Source organism: Xylocopa sonorina, chromosome 9 (assembly GCF_050948175.1).
Source record: "Xylocopa sonorina isolate GNS202 chromosome 9, iyXylSono1_principal, whole genome shotgun sequence".
Lineage (NCBI taxonomy): Eukaryota > Metazoa > Arthropoda > Insecta > Hymenoptera > Apidae > Xylocopa > Xylocopa sonorina.
This window is the reverse complement of record NC_135201.1, coordinates 5113695-5133898: the sequence shown is the minus strand read 5'-3', so window position 1 is coordinate 5133898 and position 20204 is coordinate 5113695. Positions and strand designations below refer to the sequence as shown.

The 20204-nt window shown below is 41.5% G+C and overlaps 1 protein-coding gene across 4 annotated transcripts in view; it reads right to left on the bottom strand.

Moving 5' to 3' along the window:
• The window catches only part of Ipk1 (Inositol phosphate kinase 1), a 73114-nt gene that overhangs the window by 9018 nt on the left and 43892 nt on the right, over positions 1-20204 (bottom strand). For 2 of the 4 annotated variants that reach the window (XM_076900503.1, XM_076900504.1), the window contains exons 3-4: positions 6875-7075; positions 936-1140 (exon numbers count right to left, since the gene is read on the bottom strand). In XM_076900503.1, the coding sequence (XP_076756618.1) occupies positions 936-1140; positions 6875-7066 (397 nt within the window). In that variant the 5' untranslated portion in view covers positions 7067-7075. Of the gene's footprint in view, positions 1-935; positions 1141-6874; positions 7083-20204 lie in introns of all 4 variants that reach the window. The other 2 variants (XM_076900505.1, XM_076900502.1) reach the window with 1 other exon arrangement.

Sequence of the window (20204 nt, the reverse complement as noted above, 5' to 3'; positions counted from 1 at the left end):
GCAAATTGGTCCTAGGTTTATATGAACTATCGGCTGTAAAAATTTGTCACAGGAGTAGTGAGTCACCCTGTATACTGGCCTGGCTTACAGTCTGGCTGGTCTGACTTTCTGTTCGAGCCTGGCAGGTCGCGGCCCACACTTAGAACGTAGCGCAATGCCACTATTATTGTGATTGGAGATGTGTCGAGAAGAAAAACCGTGACCCTATCATTGCGAATGCATACGTTACACTGGCTGCTTGAATAAAAGGTATACGCTCGTTCAAAGGTGTCGGAATGCTTGCACGACAGCGAACGAACCTTTTTTATGCGACAGAAATTATTATTAACGAACAATGGACGCGAGGTAATTCCTTACTCTACACTGTAAAAATATCATAATAAACGACAGCTTTTGCGTGCTGCATTTCAGATGCGAATGAAATATTATTGAACGCGTGACTTCCTACGACTGTAATCGATCAGCGTAATCGAATTTCAAGAAATCTGTAAATTTTACGGAACGGGAGCTAAAGCTGCGGAACCATTCCACGACGGATGAGATTTCATCGATGCGAGAAGCACCTCAAGGTGCGGCGGAAGGTTTTTACGCGCGTGAACGCCGCATTTTTTACCGGCAAGTAAAGGTGCAGCCAGCAGGTGGACGCGTAAGAAAAGAGGCGTACCACTTGAGCGGTGAACGAAAGTTGAAAAAAAATATCGTCCGCGTGGATGTAAATAGTTAACGCAGCCCAACACCTGGCGGTTTTTGCGAACAATGACAGCGTCGATAGACATCTGCCTTCGTGCAGCTTGTCCCAAAAATAATTCAGAAACAACCTTAATAATGATTCTACCGAACGATAATAAAATTTTAATTTCAATTGAATTGTAAAGTATAATTTAAAAAATACGCGTACGCATCAGTGCCCCGGAGTGGTTATGGCGGTTGGTTACCTGATCGTAGGGGTCGAATGGCTTCCGAGAGTTTGGCGATGTCCCTCGCGTCGTAACGAAGAATCTCAGGGACTTGCGTGTACGGACCCAAAAAGCAGGAAGCGACGAACCTCGCGAATTCCACTTCTCGCTCGGCTCGTTGTTTGCCGGCATCCGGTGAAACATCGTTCGGCAGTGACTTCCTGAATCGAATTACCTTGTGCTCCTGTAACACGTAGGGACAAAGGCGTGACACTTGATCTCTCGTGTGTATCAAGCTATAATTCCGTGTCGAACGTGCACGTACACGATGAACCTGACTTAACTTAGCCCAACGTGTTTGGTCGTGCTTTACAAAAATCGTACAGAAATCTCGTTCTATAAGCGTTACAAAGGAGGTCCTTGAATCCGCTGCGAAAAGGGAACGCTTTCCACGGCACGTCAGAAATATTTTTAACAGTGAAATCAATTAGAGAAAGAACCATGGAGCACGGTGCCGCTGTTCCGAGCGCGACAAACGATCACGCGTTTTGCATACTCGCCACTGCACAGTCGATTATCTATTATCAGGGACGTGCGAGCGTCGTAGTTAGCCCGTTGTGACATTCGAGAAAATATCCAGGTCAACGGCGTGAAAAATATTCATAAACGGAGATACAAACGCGGAGGATAGACCTTCATAGTTTACCTTGTCGCATTCGGATTTTTAAGGTTGATAGTTATCCCGCGCGTTTTAACGCTCCACGTACAGTCATCTCAATAAATAAAGAATAGAATTTGTAATTCGATTAGTTAATTACTTGAATCTAATGGAATAAAAAATTTTAGCCAGAATTGATGCCAACGTTGAAATGCAGTCGTAAAGCTTGTCGTAAGGAGAGATAGTATGAAAAATAGAAAAATTTTCGTCGATGTCGTCGACTTTGAATTGGAAAATAGGTCGACACGCAGCATTTCATATCGCGGCGAACCACAATTTCCATTGCGCAGCAGGCTTCAATTACTATCAGTGAATTGCTTAAATGACCCAGCGTTAATTACTGGCGCACACGTACAATCGTGCTTTATAGAGAAACCAGCCGTACCATTAACAAGTCCACGTTATGTTAAAAAAGAATGAAAGACAAACATTATCATTTGATCGATGATGGTACTCTAACGATCGTCTGTAAATAGGTTAGAAATACAACTCTCTTTCGATTTCTCACCAAGAGTTCTTTTCGTAATTACGTTAACTCTTTAAAGCATGGCGGTGCATTAAAAATGTTTCCACCTTTTTGATATGTAAATACGCATGGTGAGACATTTTTTCTACCACCTTAAATTATTACATGTGCTACTTGCACAAACGTTAAATTTTGCTTTATATTAGTTCATTCCTTTATTAACAGAAAGAAACCGGCTTTGTTCAATTTCAAAGGAATCAAGTTTCTCTCCAACATGGGTCGTTTTATTTTCTAAATCTTCTTTTACAATTCTTTGTTTGCGAACTCCAACATTCTTCGTTATATTGTTTTATTTCGTCCCATAAAAGTCACCGCCATTGCTTCGACCCACCTGTAGCGCTAAATCCCGTACAGGATATATATGTAGCCGTAAAAGCAGGAAAAGAATTCTTGCGACAACTTATAAAGGATATTTAACTGCTTGGCAACGACTCTGCGGCTAAACTTAACCGTCCACACGAAAAACTCATGTATTTTAACTTGATCAGAATCGAGAGAATGGTTTACCACCAAGCCGAGGTACGGAAAAATTCAGCGGTAGGCTGGTTTCGCGTTTATCGATCGAACGAAAAAAAGGGGAAACGGGAAGTCGATGTAGGTAAGCGATGTCAACACACCCGAGTGAAAATAAAATCTAGAACATCTGATTTCGCGGTATCCATGTGAACTTCTCAGGTGCTCGTCGCCTCTCATAAACGTCCAATCGATGTATCGGCTGACGTGGCTCGTAAGTTTCTCATGCGTCACCCACGAGTTTGTTTTAACAAGTTTCCGTGCATGCACGTACTGCTTTTTAACGGGCGTTTATGCAACACCCCTGAACTCATGCATATCTACATTGCGACCGTTGCATTTTACCAAGAACGATATCGCGGCGCAAGTTTCCTATTAAAAAGTTATTCCGCTCGGGTCGAAGAAATTTACTTAATCAATACTCGTTTCGTTTTTTGTAGAATAAACCAATAACTCTTATCTTAAACATTTCGATAACATCGGGTATTTCCAATACGTTGTTTATCATATTTCCACCTGGAAATATTTTGTTTCAGCCTTTGACATACATTGGAAACGCAAATATGGTCCACATATCTCCCTTCAGTTTTCCAACGAAAGTCTATATATAAGCAGGAAGGAAGATATTTTATAGCCGCTAAAAAAAGAAATTAAACAAAGCGTAGGTGGGACGTAATCGGTGCACCCACCATATTTTAGAATTTCCTTTCACGATAGCTTCCACGAGTATGAAAGGCAAAAAGCTCATCGATCATTCATCGAGCCCCCACTTCAGCAGCTTAATGTCCCACTACCTAACAATTCCCCCCTTCCCAGCGTTTGTCGAGGTCAACGGCCATCGTTTTATTGTGCCTTTTTTTTCTCTTCTTTCCTTGCGAACTCTGCACAGTTACGCTTCTCTTCTTCTCGTTCATGGACGCGCGGTGCATGCGCGCAAAGCCGCAAATAGGACGGGAAGCTTGGTTGTTTGGTCTTCTAATTCTTAAAAATTCTTCGTTCTCTTTTCAGCAGTACGACTATTCCAAGAAGGATAAAACATTTCAAGATTGCCAATCTATGGGTGAAAAACGGTTGGAAAACAATTGAAAGGATTTAGCTGGAACGGTTTCAATACCAGCTGTTTTTACTTCGCGGTTACTGATAATACGATAATTATTTTTGCTCGGCAAACGGGCACGTGAAAAAATAAGCTTGTCAGGAGAAATACGAAATAGGCTTGATTGCGTGGAACGTGGGCGAAGATGGGTGATTTGTGATTCGCCGCGAGTGCGAAGGCGGATGTTTATGCGGATAGATAACCGCTACGAATTGTAAGAGGACGTTGGGGCGCGAGTGGAAAGTGTACGAACCGTTCGTTCCACGTACAGACGTCCCCCAAACGATTCTGGCAATTCTGGGTAATGAGCGATCACCATTGTGTTTCCACTATCGTAACGCGTGGCGTCAAAGTCGTTTAAAAAGATCATTTTATCGTGCTTGATTTACAACGAAACTTTGCGAGTCGATTCTGCGAGCAAAAATGAGCAAACAACCAGGAATAACAAAATTGCATATGACGCATCGTTTTCGCGAAAAACGACTTTGAAAATCTTTTGGATGCGCGCGGGCGCGCGCTAATGGTAAGACTCCGTTCGCCAATAAATGTAGCTGTTCGTCTATCCATCAACTCGCAACAGCTTTGAAGAAATGATTATTGCAGAAATTACTGTTTTCTTCCATTTCTTTGGGTGATACAGCAAATACAACGCGTACTGCCAGTACCGTACGGTAGTTAATGCTCTTTTAACGCTAGTCTTTATTATCTGCGATACGTAAGAGGTAATCGCAGGTAACTAAACAGCGATTTGCAGATCCTTCAACTTTTTGCATAAAAAGGCTGAATCAGAATGGTACGGGTATGAATCACGGTGTACCATTACGTAGCAATAAATCACGACTCCGTACAATAAATAGTTAGGTCCGTGGTCAAGATAACTGTCGCCTGTAGGGAAATATACGATCAGCGTCGCAGAAATGTTTTACCTTATCTGGCTTAGAGGCAGGTGCCTCTGTAGCATGTAAGAATTTCTCATAATACAATTTATCGATACAATAAACAGTTTACAACAATTCTTAACAATCACCACTTTTCATTTGAAGAAAATCGTTATATTTCCATACGTATCAAAACTATAGATAATATTTTACTGTCAAACAAGATATTATTGAATAAAATTATTCAATTTCCTACGATCAATAAAGAAGCAAAAAAGGAGTCTAGATTCAACGAGATTCCTGTATTATTACTGTTTCCACTTTTTGTTGGAGGTTAAAGTGGTTTTTAAATACCAGCATGCTGAATCATGCGTTCAAATTATAATGTCGTGATGATGAGTCAGACCCGGCTAAGGACGCTCTGTACGGTGAAAACGAGCGATTCCGTCGTTCTCCTAATCGAACAAATAGCGCGTTGCGACAGCACACTTTCTTCCGATTTTCTCGTGGACGAAACTGGCAAAACGCGTACGCGAGGCCTGCCATTACCAACGGTCGCGCCTATGCAGCTTCTAAATATATGCACCGTCTTCAATTTGCGCGGAGTTCCAGGTTCGATAAACTCGTAGTCACGGTTCAGGAATAAAGGTCGTCAGGGGTACGTGCTCGCAACGTTGAAAGTGCAACGTATCAGTGACGGTTCTAACGTACATCGCGATATAACTTCGAATCGTAACACTCGCGTGACATCCGTTTCTCGAACGAAGAAATTTTCGAGAACGGCTCAACAATCCGAAACGAGAAGATAACGTAGAGTGTAGAAATTGCGTTAAACGCTTCGTATTCGAGAGAAACGTGTGTGAAAGTTCTGCAAGCATGCGCGCACTTTTGGCGGGAACCCATAAGCCAATGGTGCTCGCGAGCGACCATTAATTTTCAAAGTCGTATTTCTCGAAAACGAAGCAGCAAACGCGATTTTATTGTTCTTGATTTTCGTCTTGTTTTAACTTTTAGAATCGATCCTTGAAATTTCTGCTGGGACTGGTCGAGTTTACCTTGTACAGGGTGAGTCATAACGAAGGAATGGTCATTTGAAATAACTCGTTATTCGGGAACCCGTGTTCTGGAGAAATGAAGCTGTAATCTCAGAAACGAGACTGACGAGAAAAAAACTTGCTTTGAAGTTGAATGTCTCTGATTAACCTACATAAAATTATCTATCGATTGAAATATATATTTTCGAATTTAGTAAAATCGAAAGAGGAGATATTATCAACGATTTACACGCATTCGTATTTCCTGGAATGTGAGAGTCTGGGAATTTTTTCATTCGCTCACTGTCAGAAATATAGTCAGAATTACTATGCAACCGTCTTGAAACAGTGTTAGTGTTCGTAATATCGCAGTGAAGTAATTTTCTTTGTCTTCTATTGTACTTTTAAACAACTTGCAAGCACAGCTGTGTTCACAATAAGTTATGTTAACGGCCACAACTGTCTAGTCCGTGAAAGGGTTAGGAGATAAGCGTAACAATGTAAGAACAAGGCGATAATACGTACAGTTACGCGTGTGTGCATGTGAAAAATATTTGCGGACCATTTTCGAACGAAAAACAGGCAGCGGTGTGGCGTGATATTGCAATGTTATCACGGCGACGCGTTCCACTGCAATAACTTCATACAGGGTATAAATTTACTTTGAAACGTAAATAACAAAAGGTCAGAGAAGGTTAACGTAGAGAAACCATTTCGTGTCAAGGCGAAAATACGCGGTCCACTTTTGTTCGCCATCGTGGTTCATCTAACGAGAGATCGAAGGCACGGTGAACAGTTCCAGTGAAATTACACGCTCGAACTTTGGCTCATTAAATGAAATTTAAGGCAAAACGGACAGTCTGAATAATAATTTAATTGAACACCTTAATCGAGCAGTATCGAACACTGATAACATTGAATTCGATTTTATCGGACCAATCGTATTGCTCAAGCAGAGTGGACCTTGTTATTTCACATTTGCAAATATCATTTGACTCGTTTAAATATTTAACGGCTTGGCAAGGTAATCAGCCGAGCAAATAACTCCTCGGTTACTATTTTCCAAGTCTAATTATAGCCAACGGAGTTTCGGTGCGTCCAGTAATAATGATAATAACGCCTTTGATTCTTTGAACCCTTTTCACGAGATGCCGTGAAACTCGGAGAGGAAACGAGCGTGGAGGAAAGCAAATTTATCTGCGATCTGACTTACTTGTGGTAGCGCAACAACGACGTTTGCGTTCCCTTCACCTCTGTAAACACAGTCCTCGATGGGGAACGTGGTCGAGCAAGTGGGAGGTTCTGGAATTGTTGGTGTATCGTCAACCGAGCTTCCGGTGGAAGTGGTCGTCGATTCTGGAGAAAAGGTAGTGGCCGCCACAGGATTTCCTTCGTTGATTCTCATTGTTTTGTCCTCGTCCCTACAGGAAAAAAAAAAGAAAACGGATAAAATTCCTTGTAAAAGAGTGACGCGTACGCTTTGGCGGATGCCGTTGATTAATTCGATAATGCATTGTCACGGATAAAAATGGAAAAATAAAAAAGCAAGAACTGTTATTCCCGTGGCACACAGTCCACAAGATCCTTTTAACTGTACGATTGATGCAGAAATATACGTTTCAATAAAGATTGCATTACAAGCTGAACCGGAAAACCAATTTGCAAAAGAAGCACATACGAGTTTTAAATCGAATAAACGCTTCGATCCACTTGGAGTGGAAAAAGTTGCAAAACTTTTATTGATTTTTCAACGCATGCGTGTCATCCTTTATATTTACCAGGAAAAAGATAAGAGTGAATCATAAGTGACACGATCTTTTAAGTGACGATTAAATTGGAGAACGTTATCAAAGGGATTACCTTGACGATTATTAAATTGGTGAGCGTCTGGTGACGCAATAAACGAGTTTCGAGTAACCGATGGTAGCGGTCAAGATTTCCGCAGCCATGACATTTCTCTAAACATTAAAAATAGCTAAGTCCACGAGCGCAGAGACTCAAAGTCTATCGCGTAACAGAGAATTGGTGAAAGTCGATTAACGACCACGTAACGTGACCACTTACCACTTGAAAGTCAAATTTCTGGTAACTTCATTTCAGGTTTGCCTTTGTACGAATCGAACAAGCGACTCGTACCTGCTAAAGTTATTAGGACTCAGGCTACTCGAATCGAAATGAATCGATTTCCACGCCTAATCACTGTTAGATAGTTGGATCGTCGCCGACGTAATGGAACGTGAAGCTAATTGAATATAATCGTATACTGTTCTTCTAAACGGACTTTCAACCGTCCACCTGCTTCCTGGACTTTTAAAAAGAGTGATCGTAGAAATGAGAATCTGTATAAATATTTATTGCTTCATTAAATGTGAGCGTTTGGTGAGAGGTGGATAGGTGAACGTGTAGGTGGTGGGATTAGGCGCTAGAATGGCCGCATCGATCACCTGACTGGAATCCTCTGGATTTCCTTTTGCGTGTACATTTAAACACTCTAATCTATTCGTCAACGACAAGTAATACCGTTATTTATCTAGTTACCATACAACGACCAGAGAATATGTATCGTACGACACACAGGTGACCAGAGGAATACTTAAAAATGTATTGTGCAGTCGACTTATGATTCTCAGATGATAGCGCCACTCCCATACTGGAATAGAAGTGATCGAACGCTTCTTGGAAGTGTGAAAAGGTGGTTGGACATCCAGGAAGAACATAAACTGGACAATGGTTTTCATATATACCGTAGAGATTGGAAGAATCGACACGTAATTGGTTTGCGTATTTCAAACGTCGTCCGCGCTTACAATATCGATGAATGATTCAAGCAGGCTCGCCTGGCTTTCTCTCCTGTTATATTTACGAAATGTATTTGAGCAAAAGATTCGTGTCTCCGCGCCAGTACTGTAGCACCTTACCTTACGTAACTTCCTTTTACAGGGGCTACAAGTTTCTCATACTGAACCGACCGTTCGGCTTGGGTAAGCAATTTTTTCGTTCGTTTCCTTGCTGTTTGATTGGATCACCGTGTAACCAAAGGAAACGGCGATACGCGTGCTAGTATGTCCTGTACACGTACATACGTGTGTATTCTTGCACGTGAAAATCATACTGGATTCGAAACAGTCCGACGAATAACATTTGACCGTTTAATATTAATACTATTCTATATTGTTAAGTCCATAAAGTCCAATATAGCGACTACAATGTTAGCCAACTTGTTTAGTACTAGCGTTAGCTGTTTTGGGTTTAATATGATATGTAACATCTCAAGACTTCCGGTATAATAGCCCACTCTGTCACCCTATTGAAATGGGCCAACGATGCCATCCTGCGTGGTAATGAGAAACATATGCATGGGTTCGTCTCGCCAAATTAGAAATTTAGTAGCATTAGAACAAAACACGAGGCGATATACAATAAGGAATGTCTTACATTGTATAATTTTATTATTAACAAGTCGAAATCCGGTTTACATCCACTGTACCAAAGATACCCACTACCAGAGGAGATCCTAACATCGAAAACCTGCTAGCAATGTTGTATCATAGGATCATGACCTAAGAAGATTAGCGTCTAAAACGTCCCCAAGCCGAACGTTTCTAGATCCAAGTTAGATCCATACTTATGTCACGATATGGGAAACGTGGTAACGGTGGTGCCTAACGATAATCTCGTTACAAAAGCAGCAATCTAGTTATCAGAAGCCTGGAAGATAGGAAGAGGTGTGGGAGGTGCGTCAATCGTTCGCAAAGGTGACACGAGCAGCGTACGCACGTTGCACGTGAACGCATCCGGTCCAGCTGCACGTGCGCTGCCGTTTCCCGTATCCGTGCGATCTTCTCCGAACTAGTGCCGTTCTACGTAAAATCTCCCGGTAATTAACACTGCGCATCGAGCCTCTGTTCTTTCCTCTTTCGATCGCGCGGCGTTCGAATCGGATGCAACAATTATATTTTTAACGTTACGTAAAGCGGGTGACGTGATCCCATTAAGTACTCGTTCAAGATAATCACCGGCTATTTTCACGAGCAATCTTTAATTGCGGAGATATTCGACGTTATTTGCATTCGATGCGGAGCATAAAAAGAGGAAGAGATATATGCGCTAATAGTCGTGTACGAGGCATAATGTAACGTCGATGGGTGAGCGCAAATAGCAACGTTGATACGGACGGACGAGAATATTTAAAAAATGGCTTTGATATCGAACAATTCCGTTGAATCGACTACATTGTTCCATATCGAAGCGAACCGTGTACTTTCGTCGTTTCCGACGCGTTGGCAACAGGACGTGGGACTGCTATATCTGGAGGACTACTAATTCTAGCCATTTGAATTAAAACTAATGAAACCTAACAGACTGCGATTACCTGAAACACGATAAATCTTACAACTCGTACGGCTAAAACTGAAATCTTCAATCTGAACAAAAAGAATCGATACGACGGGAAAGAATAATCAACTGCATTTGCTATTTCACGATGACACGTTATTTATGCTCGTTGGATTTAGAAAATAATTTGTGGCCGAGTCGAAAAGAGTTGATAGATAACGAGGGAATTGTTAATTTGTTTCGCTTGAAGAGAAAAATAGCTAATGAAACGTTTAAACATATATTTACAGTGTGAGCAAATTTTATTCGTACCGTGCCGCGATAACTTCATGCAAATTGATTCCAGATGTAAAAAGCCGAAATGCGGATCGATAGTATGCGCACCGTTACGCATTTAGTCGATCTCGTCCCCTTTTCTGCTGATTGCGACTTGGCAATTTGCTAGAATGTGTATCCTGCCAATCCTTTAATATTTTATACAGCGAACTTTATTCCATTTCTAGTTTTTTAACTACGGTGTACGTAGACTGAGACTCATAAAGATTCACAAGAAAATTGATATTTCTATTTTCCAAGCTGTTCAACACGTGAATCAATACTATGTGAACGTACTGTTGCAATCTGCTCTTTAACGTATACTTCAGCCTACTTTTTATTGAAAGTTTCTCGCGTCAAGTTTGTTATTCACGTATTCAAAGCGAGTTCGTTTAATATTAATTGAATAGAGCATGCAAGGTACGCATGCAATTTGCTATACCCACTGAAATTTTCTAGTCATGGTTACGTTGATCAATACACCGTGGATGTAGACGCGTTTATGGGAAATCTAAATATGGAAAACAGTAAACACTGGATGTACAAAACGTCCAAAATGTAGTGCGCGCTACACAAATTAGAAGATAAACACAATTATCCAGCGCTACAACTCGACCCGGCTTGTGGTAAAATAATTGCGACGAATAAAACTTATAACGAGTCGCATGAATCCGAACTAGAACGATTGTAGTAACTTAAAAATTACGTTCAACCACGAACTGGTCATATTGTGGAAAAAAATGTGTCGAAACACATTCAAAGTTGTGCCATGTAATACTAGGTGTCTCGACAGTCCCCGTGTCGCAAGCTGGTCCACGAAAGAGGTCCGCGTAGCGCAACCAAAAACGGTGCAACCCTGTCCGTTTCTGTAACCGAGTCACGGAAATTCCCGAGCTTTTTTAAGCGGCCCACGTACTTCTGTACGCGCCCGCGTCCTTCCACGGTTCGGTCCCGCGGCCAAGCCCAGCCAGGCACGGTGTCAACCCGCCATTCCCAATTACACAAATACGTCATGCCCGTAGGAGGCGCAGATATACGTACTACGCTTCCAGCAGACGCTCGCGCTCGCCTCGCGAGCGGTAGAGTTTCGCAAACCCATCGGTCGTTAACCTTACGCGAAAATGGATAAGACCGTGTCCGACTGTGGCAACGTCGCCGCTCTCTATAGACGTGAAAACGCGCGGCGCGAGCGGGTACGTAAATGGCTTCAAACATAGTCTGAAACGTGTTCACGGTTTACGCGCATAGACGCGCATACGGGGTGTCGTTCGACGAAATCCTCTAACGAGTTCGAAAATTGATAGAGCGCGCGTTCTATCGCGCGGCTGCGCGGGGGTAGCTTGTATCGCAGTGATTTAGGGGCTCTGTCGATGTACAAATTTTCTAACTCGTTTTTCTTCAAAATGAACGTTTAAACGCAATTTTGTTGCTTTTCGTTTTCATCCTATTTTAAAGTTTTATTGTAGAATAATCTGTGAAAATTTTGCACGGATTGATTGAATATTCGTCCCATTTTTACAAAAATTGAATACGATACACTGGATTTCTATAAGCGAAAACCATTTAGATTCATGAACAGAACTCTGAAGGCAGAGTTGTTTCAAAATTTTAGTTATTTTAATATCGTGTAATAAAAGTATATTAGATTATATTCGATAAAAAGATCATGACGTTGCTTAATTCATATAAGACGCGTTTGTAAATCACTAACTCCGTAATTGCTTCCCGAATGTAGAGGCACCGAAAATCCATTTTTACCGCGTCACGAAATATGGCGCAATATGCAATTTATTAGACCTGCACACGCGTGTACAAAATGAGAGGTACGTGAGAAACGGAGAGGAAAATGGTTTTCACGATAAATCCTTATGGCAACTACATTCCTTTTTGATGGATTTACTGAATATTAAATACAATTGCTTTCAACACTTCCATATTAAAGGCTCGGTAAAAGTTGGAAATTCTATACTATTAGTGACACGTACGGAGCAAGTTTTTACTGAAATTCAATTTTCATACACCTAACTCTAAGAGTTAAACCTATACAGAAACCCATTTTATTCTGTAAATATTGTACCATCTACTTTGCTACTTTATCACGTTTTATACTTTCCGTACGCTCAAATTTTATAAACGCATTTTATAAACCATTTATCTCCCGATAGTTAATAACAACCCACACAAAAGATAAAAAATTAAATACCAGAGGTGCTCCTCTCGAATCACTAGAACCCCATTGTTAGCTCTAATTGGTATTTCCGAATCGAAACTACAAGAACCCAATTCTGTGTCCAGAAAAAAAAACTAAAGAGGAGGAAGAAGAAGAAAACGAAGGCGGAAAGTACGAAAGCTGGTCTCGCGTTGGGCACGTGAAACGTGCAAGGCGCCATTTTTATTTCTTTTTCCTTTCGTGGACCCTCGAAGACTCTCGCGACGTGCACAATAGTCTCCGCAATGCGAAGCACACTCGACCAAGGCACAATGCACGACGACGTAAAGAGAATGCACCGGGGTAAAGACGCGAGAAGAAGTTGGCGATCCGATGAAGGAGGAGAGGAACGACTGCTTCCTTTCGCAGCCCAATCGTCAACTCGAATCGAGAAGGCTCGGTTTCTCCACCGAAACACCGCAGCCAATGCACTTTATTGGGGTTCAGAAGTCTCGAACGAGGCAACGATATCGATAATACATAAATAAATACGAGATATATCGCGTGTTAAAGCCTATTTACACTTGTACAGTACCATGTTGGGTAAACATGTTGCGATAAGTCTGCTAATTTTGGCTGGTATTATACGTATATATCCGAGAAATCTGACATCATAGCCCGTAATCGTGCGTAGTCGAAATTGGACGAAACCCTCTCTGTTATTCCTAGACGTTGTGCACCATCTCTCACTGTTTCAGTACATCGTTAATCGCCTCCTAACGCTGCGTAATCCAAGCTAACAAAGATAACCAGTCTCCGCTGAAAAACAAACGACGAACGTATGCTACAGAGATTATCTGAATTTATCGCAGTGGTGGTTCCACCGATCGGCTGGAACGAGAGCTCGAAGAATAAAGAAAGATGCGTATTCTTGGTCGCAATGTGTCGGATGCAAAGGTTTATTAGAAGATCAGGGCTGGTTTAAACGACGGCGACCAGCGTGCAGTTAGGCGACGGTAGGAAGTCTATTGAAGGGGAGCACACTTAAATTGTAATATTTTATAATAAACGGGAGACATTATATCGGCCCGGTTGTTTGACACGTTCACTGCTGTATGCACGTTGAACTCAATATCTATGCCAGCTATGTTTGTCGTCGAGGGACAACAATTTGTCTTATCATCTACGAATGTATTCTGTTATCGTGTTTTCGAGTGGTAAACCGATTTTGGCACACGTGGCGCGAATTGGAGATCGTGTGAAAGCGGTATAACGTGGAACGCGTTGTTCCTGTAATATCACACGTATACAAGATCCCGTTAACGCCATATCGGGATACTGCATATTTCAAAGTTGGGAACGTGTGTATTATACTAAATGTATCCATTTTACACCAGACAAGCATCATATATTTCATATAAAAGCACAATGCAAAAATGATTCCACTATGAGAGAAGGCTTCCTAGAAAGATTTCACCCCACCTCCCTTAAAAAAAACTTGACCTTCTAATTTTATTGCAAAATAAGATGAAGGATAATCAGAATGGTAAAACAAGTCCTTGGAAGATTTTTGTGGAAAGCTGTCTTCAGGGTTAAAAATGAAATTAAAAAGTAATAACAACGTAATCGTCCATTCTACTATCAGAAGAAATTAGTTACAGGTCGTAACGTATAGAGCTGAAGTAGACCAATTTTTAACACATAAATGAACCAACTAATGGCAGACCAAATGAAATACATGCGAACACTGATAACTATGATAACAAAATTTACGTAACAGATTACATAATTGAAGAAAACCCATTATTGCCCTCGACTCGTAATGTAAATTACGTAACTCGTACTTTTTAATAAGCTTCTCGATTAACTGGCTCCAGTTTAAGTGATGTAACGCCGAATTGTGCATTGCACAAGCAGAACCGCCTTTCTTGAATGCTTTTTTCAACGCGAAATGATTTCGTATTGTCCGCGCAATAACATATCCACTGTAAAATATATCATCCATACATGTATCTCAATCTATTATCGTCGGTTCGCAATGATTTAATCGCAGCGAAAAATTTGGGGGAGTTCGCTTCTAGTGTGACGCTCCATTCTTGAAACTGATCGTACGGTTTCGCGCGTCGCGAACTTTGCGCTTCGAACGGACACAGCGGTCCAATTCCACCAACTCGACTAATCTCTGAACGAGGCTTTGAGCTCCCTTAATTTTCTCGACCGTACTAATGCTCATCCCAGTAGTACAAACAACTGTCCGTCGTTATTATTCGCGTGGAATTTCTGGAAAGCGATACCATTACATTGTGCGACGCGAGGCGCACCGTTATGGGACACGCGGTCACGGGGAGTCTGTCGCTTCTCAACTTCGGCGACACAAAAGGCGCACGTTTGTCTGAAACGGACCTAGAAACTGACAGAACAGCGCGCCTGCTCTCGTACCCGTTTATTATCGTTCGCAAACATTCCCGTTCGCGAAACTACGGCGCGCATTGTCCTCGTAACGACAATACGCGACGTTAATTCGCGGCTATTAAAAATAAGTAGCTCAGACAATGATTAATTGGCGTTTCCACGCGGATGTTTTGTGTCTCTTCGTGTACACAAACCCGTTTCTTCTTCGCGAAACGTTTTAATACGATTGCCACTCTATTTTCTCTATTCTTTTTTCGCGTCACGTTCCAGCTAGGCAAAGTACATAAACGCATTTAAATGATTCGTCTCCTCGTTTTTTATGGAGTTGAAATACAATGTTTAACTTGTACCCTTTACACGCAATGACGAATACACGTTATCAGTATTCGATTAACGTCTCGTATATACCTGTACCTGTATTTAGGATAACAGGTCTGAAATCCGTCGTTTCGACGGGTTTGGCTGCTCTAGGTTAAGACACGATGGTGGGGTAGAGCAACCGAGCGGGCCAAGCAACGTCAGGGGGCCAGGGCAACAACCGATGCTGACCTCCACGACAAGCATCGGTTCGCCTTCTCTTCCTCCCACTTGCAGGCACCACCACCGCGACCCTAACCCTTTTTGCTCCCTCCGCCGCCCTCGTGCCCTCCACCCGGTTACCAGTCCCCTTCCGACCACTCTCTGCACACAGCCTTTTGTGGCTCTTCTTCCTCCGCGGCATAATAATTCCCCGTCATTTCGCACGCCGCAGACTTCTCCTCCGCGAGAGCGAAAGAGAGGTGATCGCATTTGTCCCACATCGTCATGGCCTGAACCGAGAAACCTTAACAACGCTCAGGAACGGGTTGTTGAACCGCGCCTTTGCTTCTTGTCGATGGGACTTAACCCCTTCCGTCGTGAATTAATTTCAACTCGGATAGAGGCAAGAGAAAAAAAAAAAGAGAATCCCGGTTCCGGTGACAGATCGATCTTGCGGCCCGCGCTGTCATACAAGTTACATGGCTTGGAATTGTCCGAGTCGAAGTAGCGGATACCTTCGTCTTCTTTCTCCATAAGAGAAACTTGTAAAAATATCATTTTTCACACGTCGAAGTGATGACTCATCGATTCTTATCCGCAGTAGTTGAATGCTAGCGGCTTTCGATGGCCGACTGATCCCAGTAGATTGTACCGGTGGGGATAGCTCTGGCTCCAGTTGCGTTTTCCGAGACATTACTGCAATTGTACGGCGAACGAGATATCCCTTATCGATACATCGGAAGAAACATTTTGTCGGCGATAACGCGAACGCAAAGACCAGTTGCCATATCGCAACGTACGCGTTTTTCTTCTCGCTTAGACACGTGCTCGTATGCCCGAGCAGCGAACAACGAACACCACTTTCCAGGTGACTCGGGACTGGTCTTCAACTTGAAAACCCGACTTTCAGTGGAAAAATGGCGTATCGAATTCCCGCGGTAGCACACGGTGGTACACCTTTTCTCCCTTGGATACGATCGGCATCGGTCATGGCAATACGCGTGTTCCTTCCGATGGAACCAGTTCGCTTCGATTATCGAGCATCAGCGATTAGCTCTCCGACTAAGTAAACGTTTCTTAACTCTGTCGTCGTTACTTCGCGCGTGCAACGTTTACCAGCAGAAAAAGGAAAAAGTTGCCCGTACAGAACCACCTTTTGCTGCTTAATCAAATTAATCAATCGAACCATAGTCTTGACGTAAAAACGCGTCCACAGCGCCTCTGATTACGTCAATTACACGTTAGTTGCAATGATATACCAACTCGTAGGTTCTGTACGACGCATTCGCAACATCGACCGATGCGACTACGTCGTTACCACTCAAAGGGTTAACGACATCTGGCCAAACGCACGAACACATGTGCCCGCGGACCGTAATGGGTTAACACGCGTTGGGAACCATGACCTCTAGCAGAAATGCATTTCGTTCGATAACGGACGGGCATCGGGTTCGCACGCTGGAACGAATCGGCAAAAACTCGCCGACACTGGCTACATTTCACGCGAACACTGGGACTGGTCCGCATAGTTAGAAAGCAAACGAGAAAAACTTGCGCGGACCCATTAATTACGCCTGACTAACTATCGTTTTGTGGAAAGTACGCTGTTCAGCGATACACCGACCGAGGGGCGGGCAACCTTTTGCGGTAAGGGGAACATATTGTGCCAATGATATATAACCTGTTATAGTCTATACATTCTCACGAGGGCGCATGCACGGTGTATCTGAGATAGCTTTGCTCGCGTTAATACTACTTCCTCTGACCATATGCATATCTACTCTTTATTTACGTATGTTCTTAGAAAGTACACAAATACTATACTGATAAGGTAAACTGTGAATTTGCCGAATAAAATTGGGAAATTTTTACATTACGAGTATTAGTGCTCGAATGAACCATTTTTAAATGAGAGAGAGAAAGAGAGGGAGAGAGAGAGAGAGATGATTATTTAAAATAAAATAGTGTATGTGTATAGTTCATGCGTAATATGTGTGTCAGTCTGTTTGTACGAGTAGCTGTTTCTACATTATTTGACAAATTGAAACACATTTGTCCGAAATACAAAGTGTCTGATAGGTAAATGAGTCACTCACAAGTCGAACTGATAAATTCCATGGAAATCAACTGGTTGGTTTCTATAAAACTGAGTATAAATTGTATGCATTTATATTAAGCTTTTTGGCATTCGTGGATAGTGGATTTCATCAGTTTGACTTCTATAAATTATTCTCTAAGTATTTCGCAATTACTGTTGCCTGCTTCAATTTAAAACTTTTATTCATTTTTCTCGAAAATGAATAAAACTCGGTTGAAATTTGCACAATTTTATTGCCACTATATATAATGGATATAGAATCTTACTGGAAAACAAAATATATATCTAGCGACATTCAAGTGAAGTTATCACGCCGATATGAGATTTGAATAAAAAAAAAAATATGATTAATTGTAAAACACACGTACATAAATAAACGTTGTAAATGTAGAAATATATTTTTCCTAAGGTTACGTATTCAGAATTCGCAAAGTTGTATACAATCAAGACTACGATTAAAGCAATAACGCCATATGGTAATGAGCCTGTTACAAAACACGCATCAGCAGTTTTTTTCATGAAAGTTAGATTAGGTAGAGATCGACCTGATAAAAAAAATTTGATGCGAAAATATTTTATACTTAAAAGGGTATCGACCATACATACAGAAAACTCAAAAATGAACTTAATAATTGAAATGCACTTAACAATTTGTGATGCAAATAAAACTTAACAATCCTATCCTTCTAACTTGAATGATAAACATTGTTTGCAATATAAAGCACCATATATGCTTTGCAAGTTATTCGATTCTTCAATTGCACCCGTCTTACTTTGTATATCGGATACGAGTTTTTATTTCTTAAACAAACTCTAAATCTATCATAAAATTGTTCTCTATACAAAGTTTTAATAGATACCACGTTGGAAAAAATTCGTCGCAAAAAATAGACGATATATTTCGTAGGCTGGCGAGCGTATTTAAAATTGAAGTAAGTACGAAGAGAAATTAAACGCTTCAAGTGTACAAAAATCTCTCGCGACTTGTGCTGAGGAGATGGTATCTGGGATCACGAACGAAAATCAAAAACACTGGACACAGCGGCGTTTTGTATTCATGAAATTTCATAAGCACGAGGCCTTTGTTTTTATTATCTCTGTACAAAAACAGTCGAAAAAATTATAGATTTCTTTTGATAAAGATTTAATTTTTTCGAGCTCACGGCATATGTACAAGCGGGAAATGATAGACATAGTAACCTAAAAACTAAATATAATTATACATTGATATAATAATAGATATAATAATTATAATCTATAATAATTAATAGTAAACCTACAGTCTACAGATTCGAGAGTGTACGTAACGTGTTCCTCGTGTCTGTTCCATGTTATCTTGTCAAAAGTGTGGCTTCGTGTACATTTATGTACGTGCATATTTGCGTCTCCCCATGTGTGTAGTTCGTATCATTTTTTATGACCCGTGTACGTGTATTTGTATACATCGACAAAGCGAATTCCTTTTATACAGATTTCCTCGAATAGAATCTCGTGTAATTTTGTCTTCGTGTCTGTCCTGTGTGTACGTGTGTGTGTGTGTGTGTGTGTGTGTATGAACGAATGTTTATTTCTTGTGCACTGGCCAACAGGGCCGCCGAATTCGGATCTCGATGACCTTGGGTCGGTGTCTTTTTTTCATTTCCTTTCGTTCGATTCTGAATTTTCGGTTCGATTGCGTATTAAAATCACTATGAATCTTCCCTAATCGATAGAATAAATTCGGCATCACAATTATATTACCACAACGGGACCCACGGGCCACTTTACCCGAGTTGAGCACCCCTGCCGGGTCTCACGCTCTCTTACCGCCCACACATACATTCCCGTTTACTTCTTTATCCCTTTTAATATTCCCTCGTTATGCTCTCTCACCCTCTCCCTACCTTCCTTCTACCACGCTGTCTTTCTCTCGTCCCCATGCTTGCGAACCAAAAAAGAATGCTTCGTCCAATCGCTCCGATATCCGTATCTCTTCCCTATTAAAATATGTGCCCCTTCCCACCATGCATTCTCCTTCCTGGTGTCCCAACAAAATAAAGAAAAGAGTTTACTTCGCGGAAAAGAAAGACACACGGCATATATACTATAATTTCGCGCATCATGTACATCTTGCTTTTCTGATTTCGGTTACCGTCTTTCTTTTTCCCCCTCTTTTTCACAGTCACGCACACACGCGCATAATAACACGCACACTATCTCTCTCGCTCGTCATTTTATGCCAGCAGAGAAAGCGGAGGGAACATACTACGTATGTGAAAAATGCGAACGGAAGACGCACGTAATAATTTGTACAAATCGATTTCGAGACGATCGCAGAAGAACGCGCGTTTAACGCGAGGCGAGCCTGTAAACGATCAGAACGTACTCGAGTACGATTGCTTCGAACGTTAAACGGATATCTGTTTTAAGATCTTGGATTTTAAAACTTCAATGTACAGAAAATGAAAATACAAGGCATTTATAATCCTTACGATGTCAGGTATAATACATAAATATTTAAATTTTGTTCATAAAGCAAGATAACATTCTCGCCTCCCGTTTGCACGTGCCATTTCTACGAGCGTTCGATCGAAATACATCACATATACAATTAGCATCATATTTACAATTTTAGTCGAGTTGGGAACACAATTGTTTTGCACAACACTCGCGCCGCGTGTCTGCATAGAAAAATTTCAAGCTCTAAAATCGTTTGTCTGCAACGCAGCGTGCAAG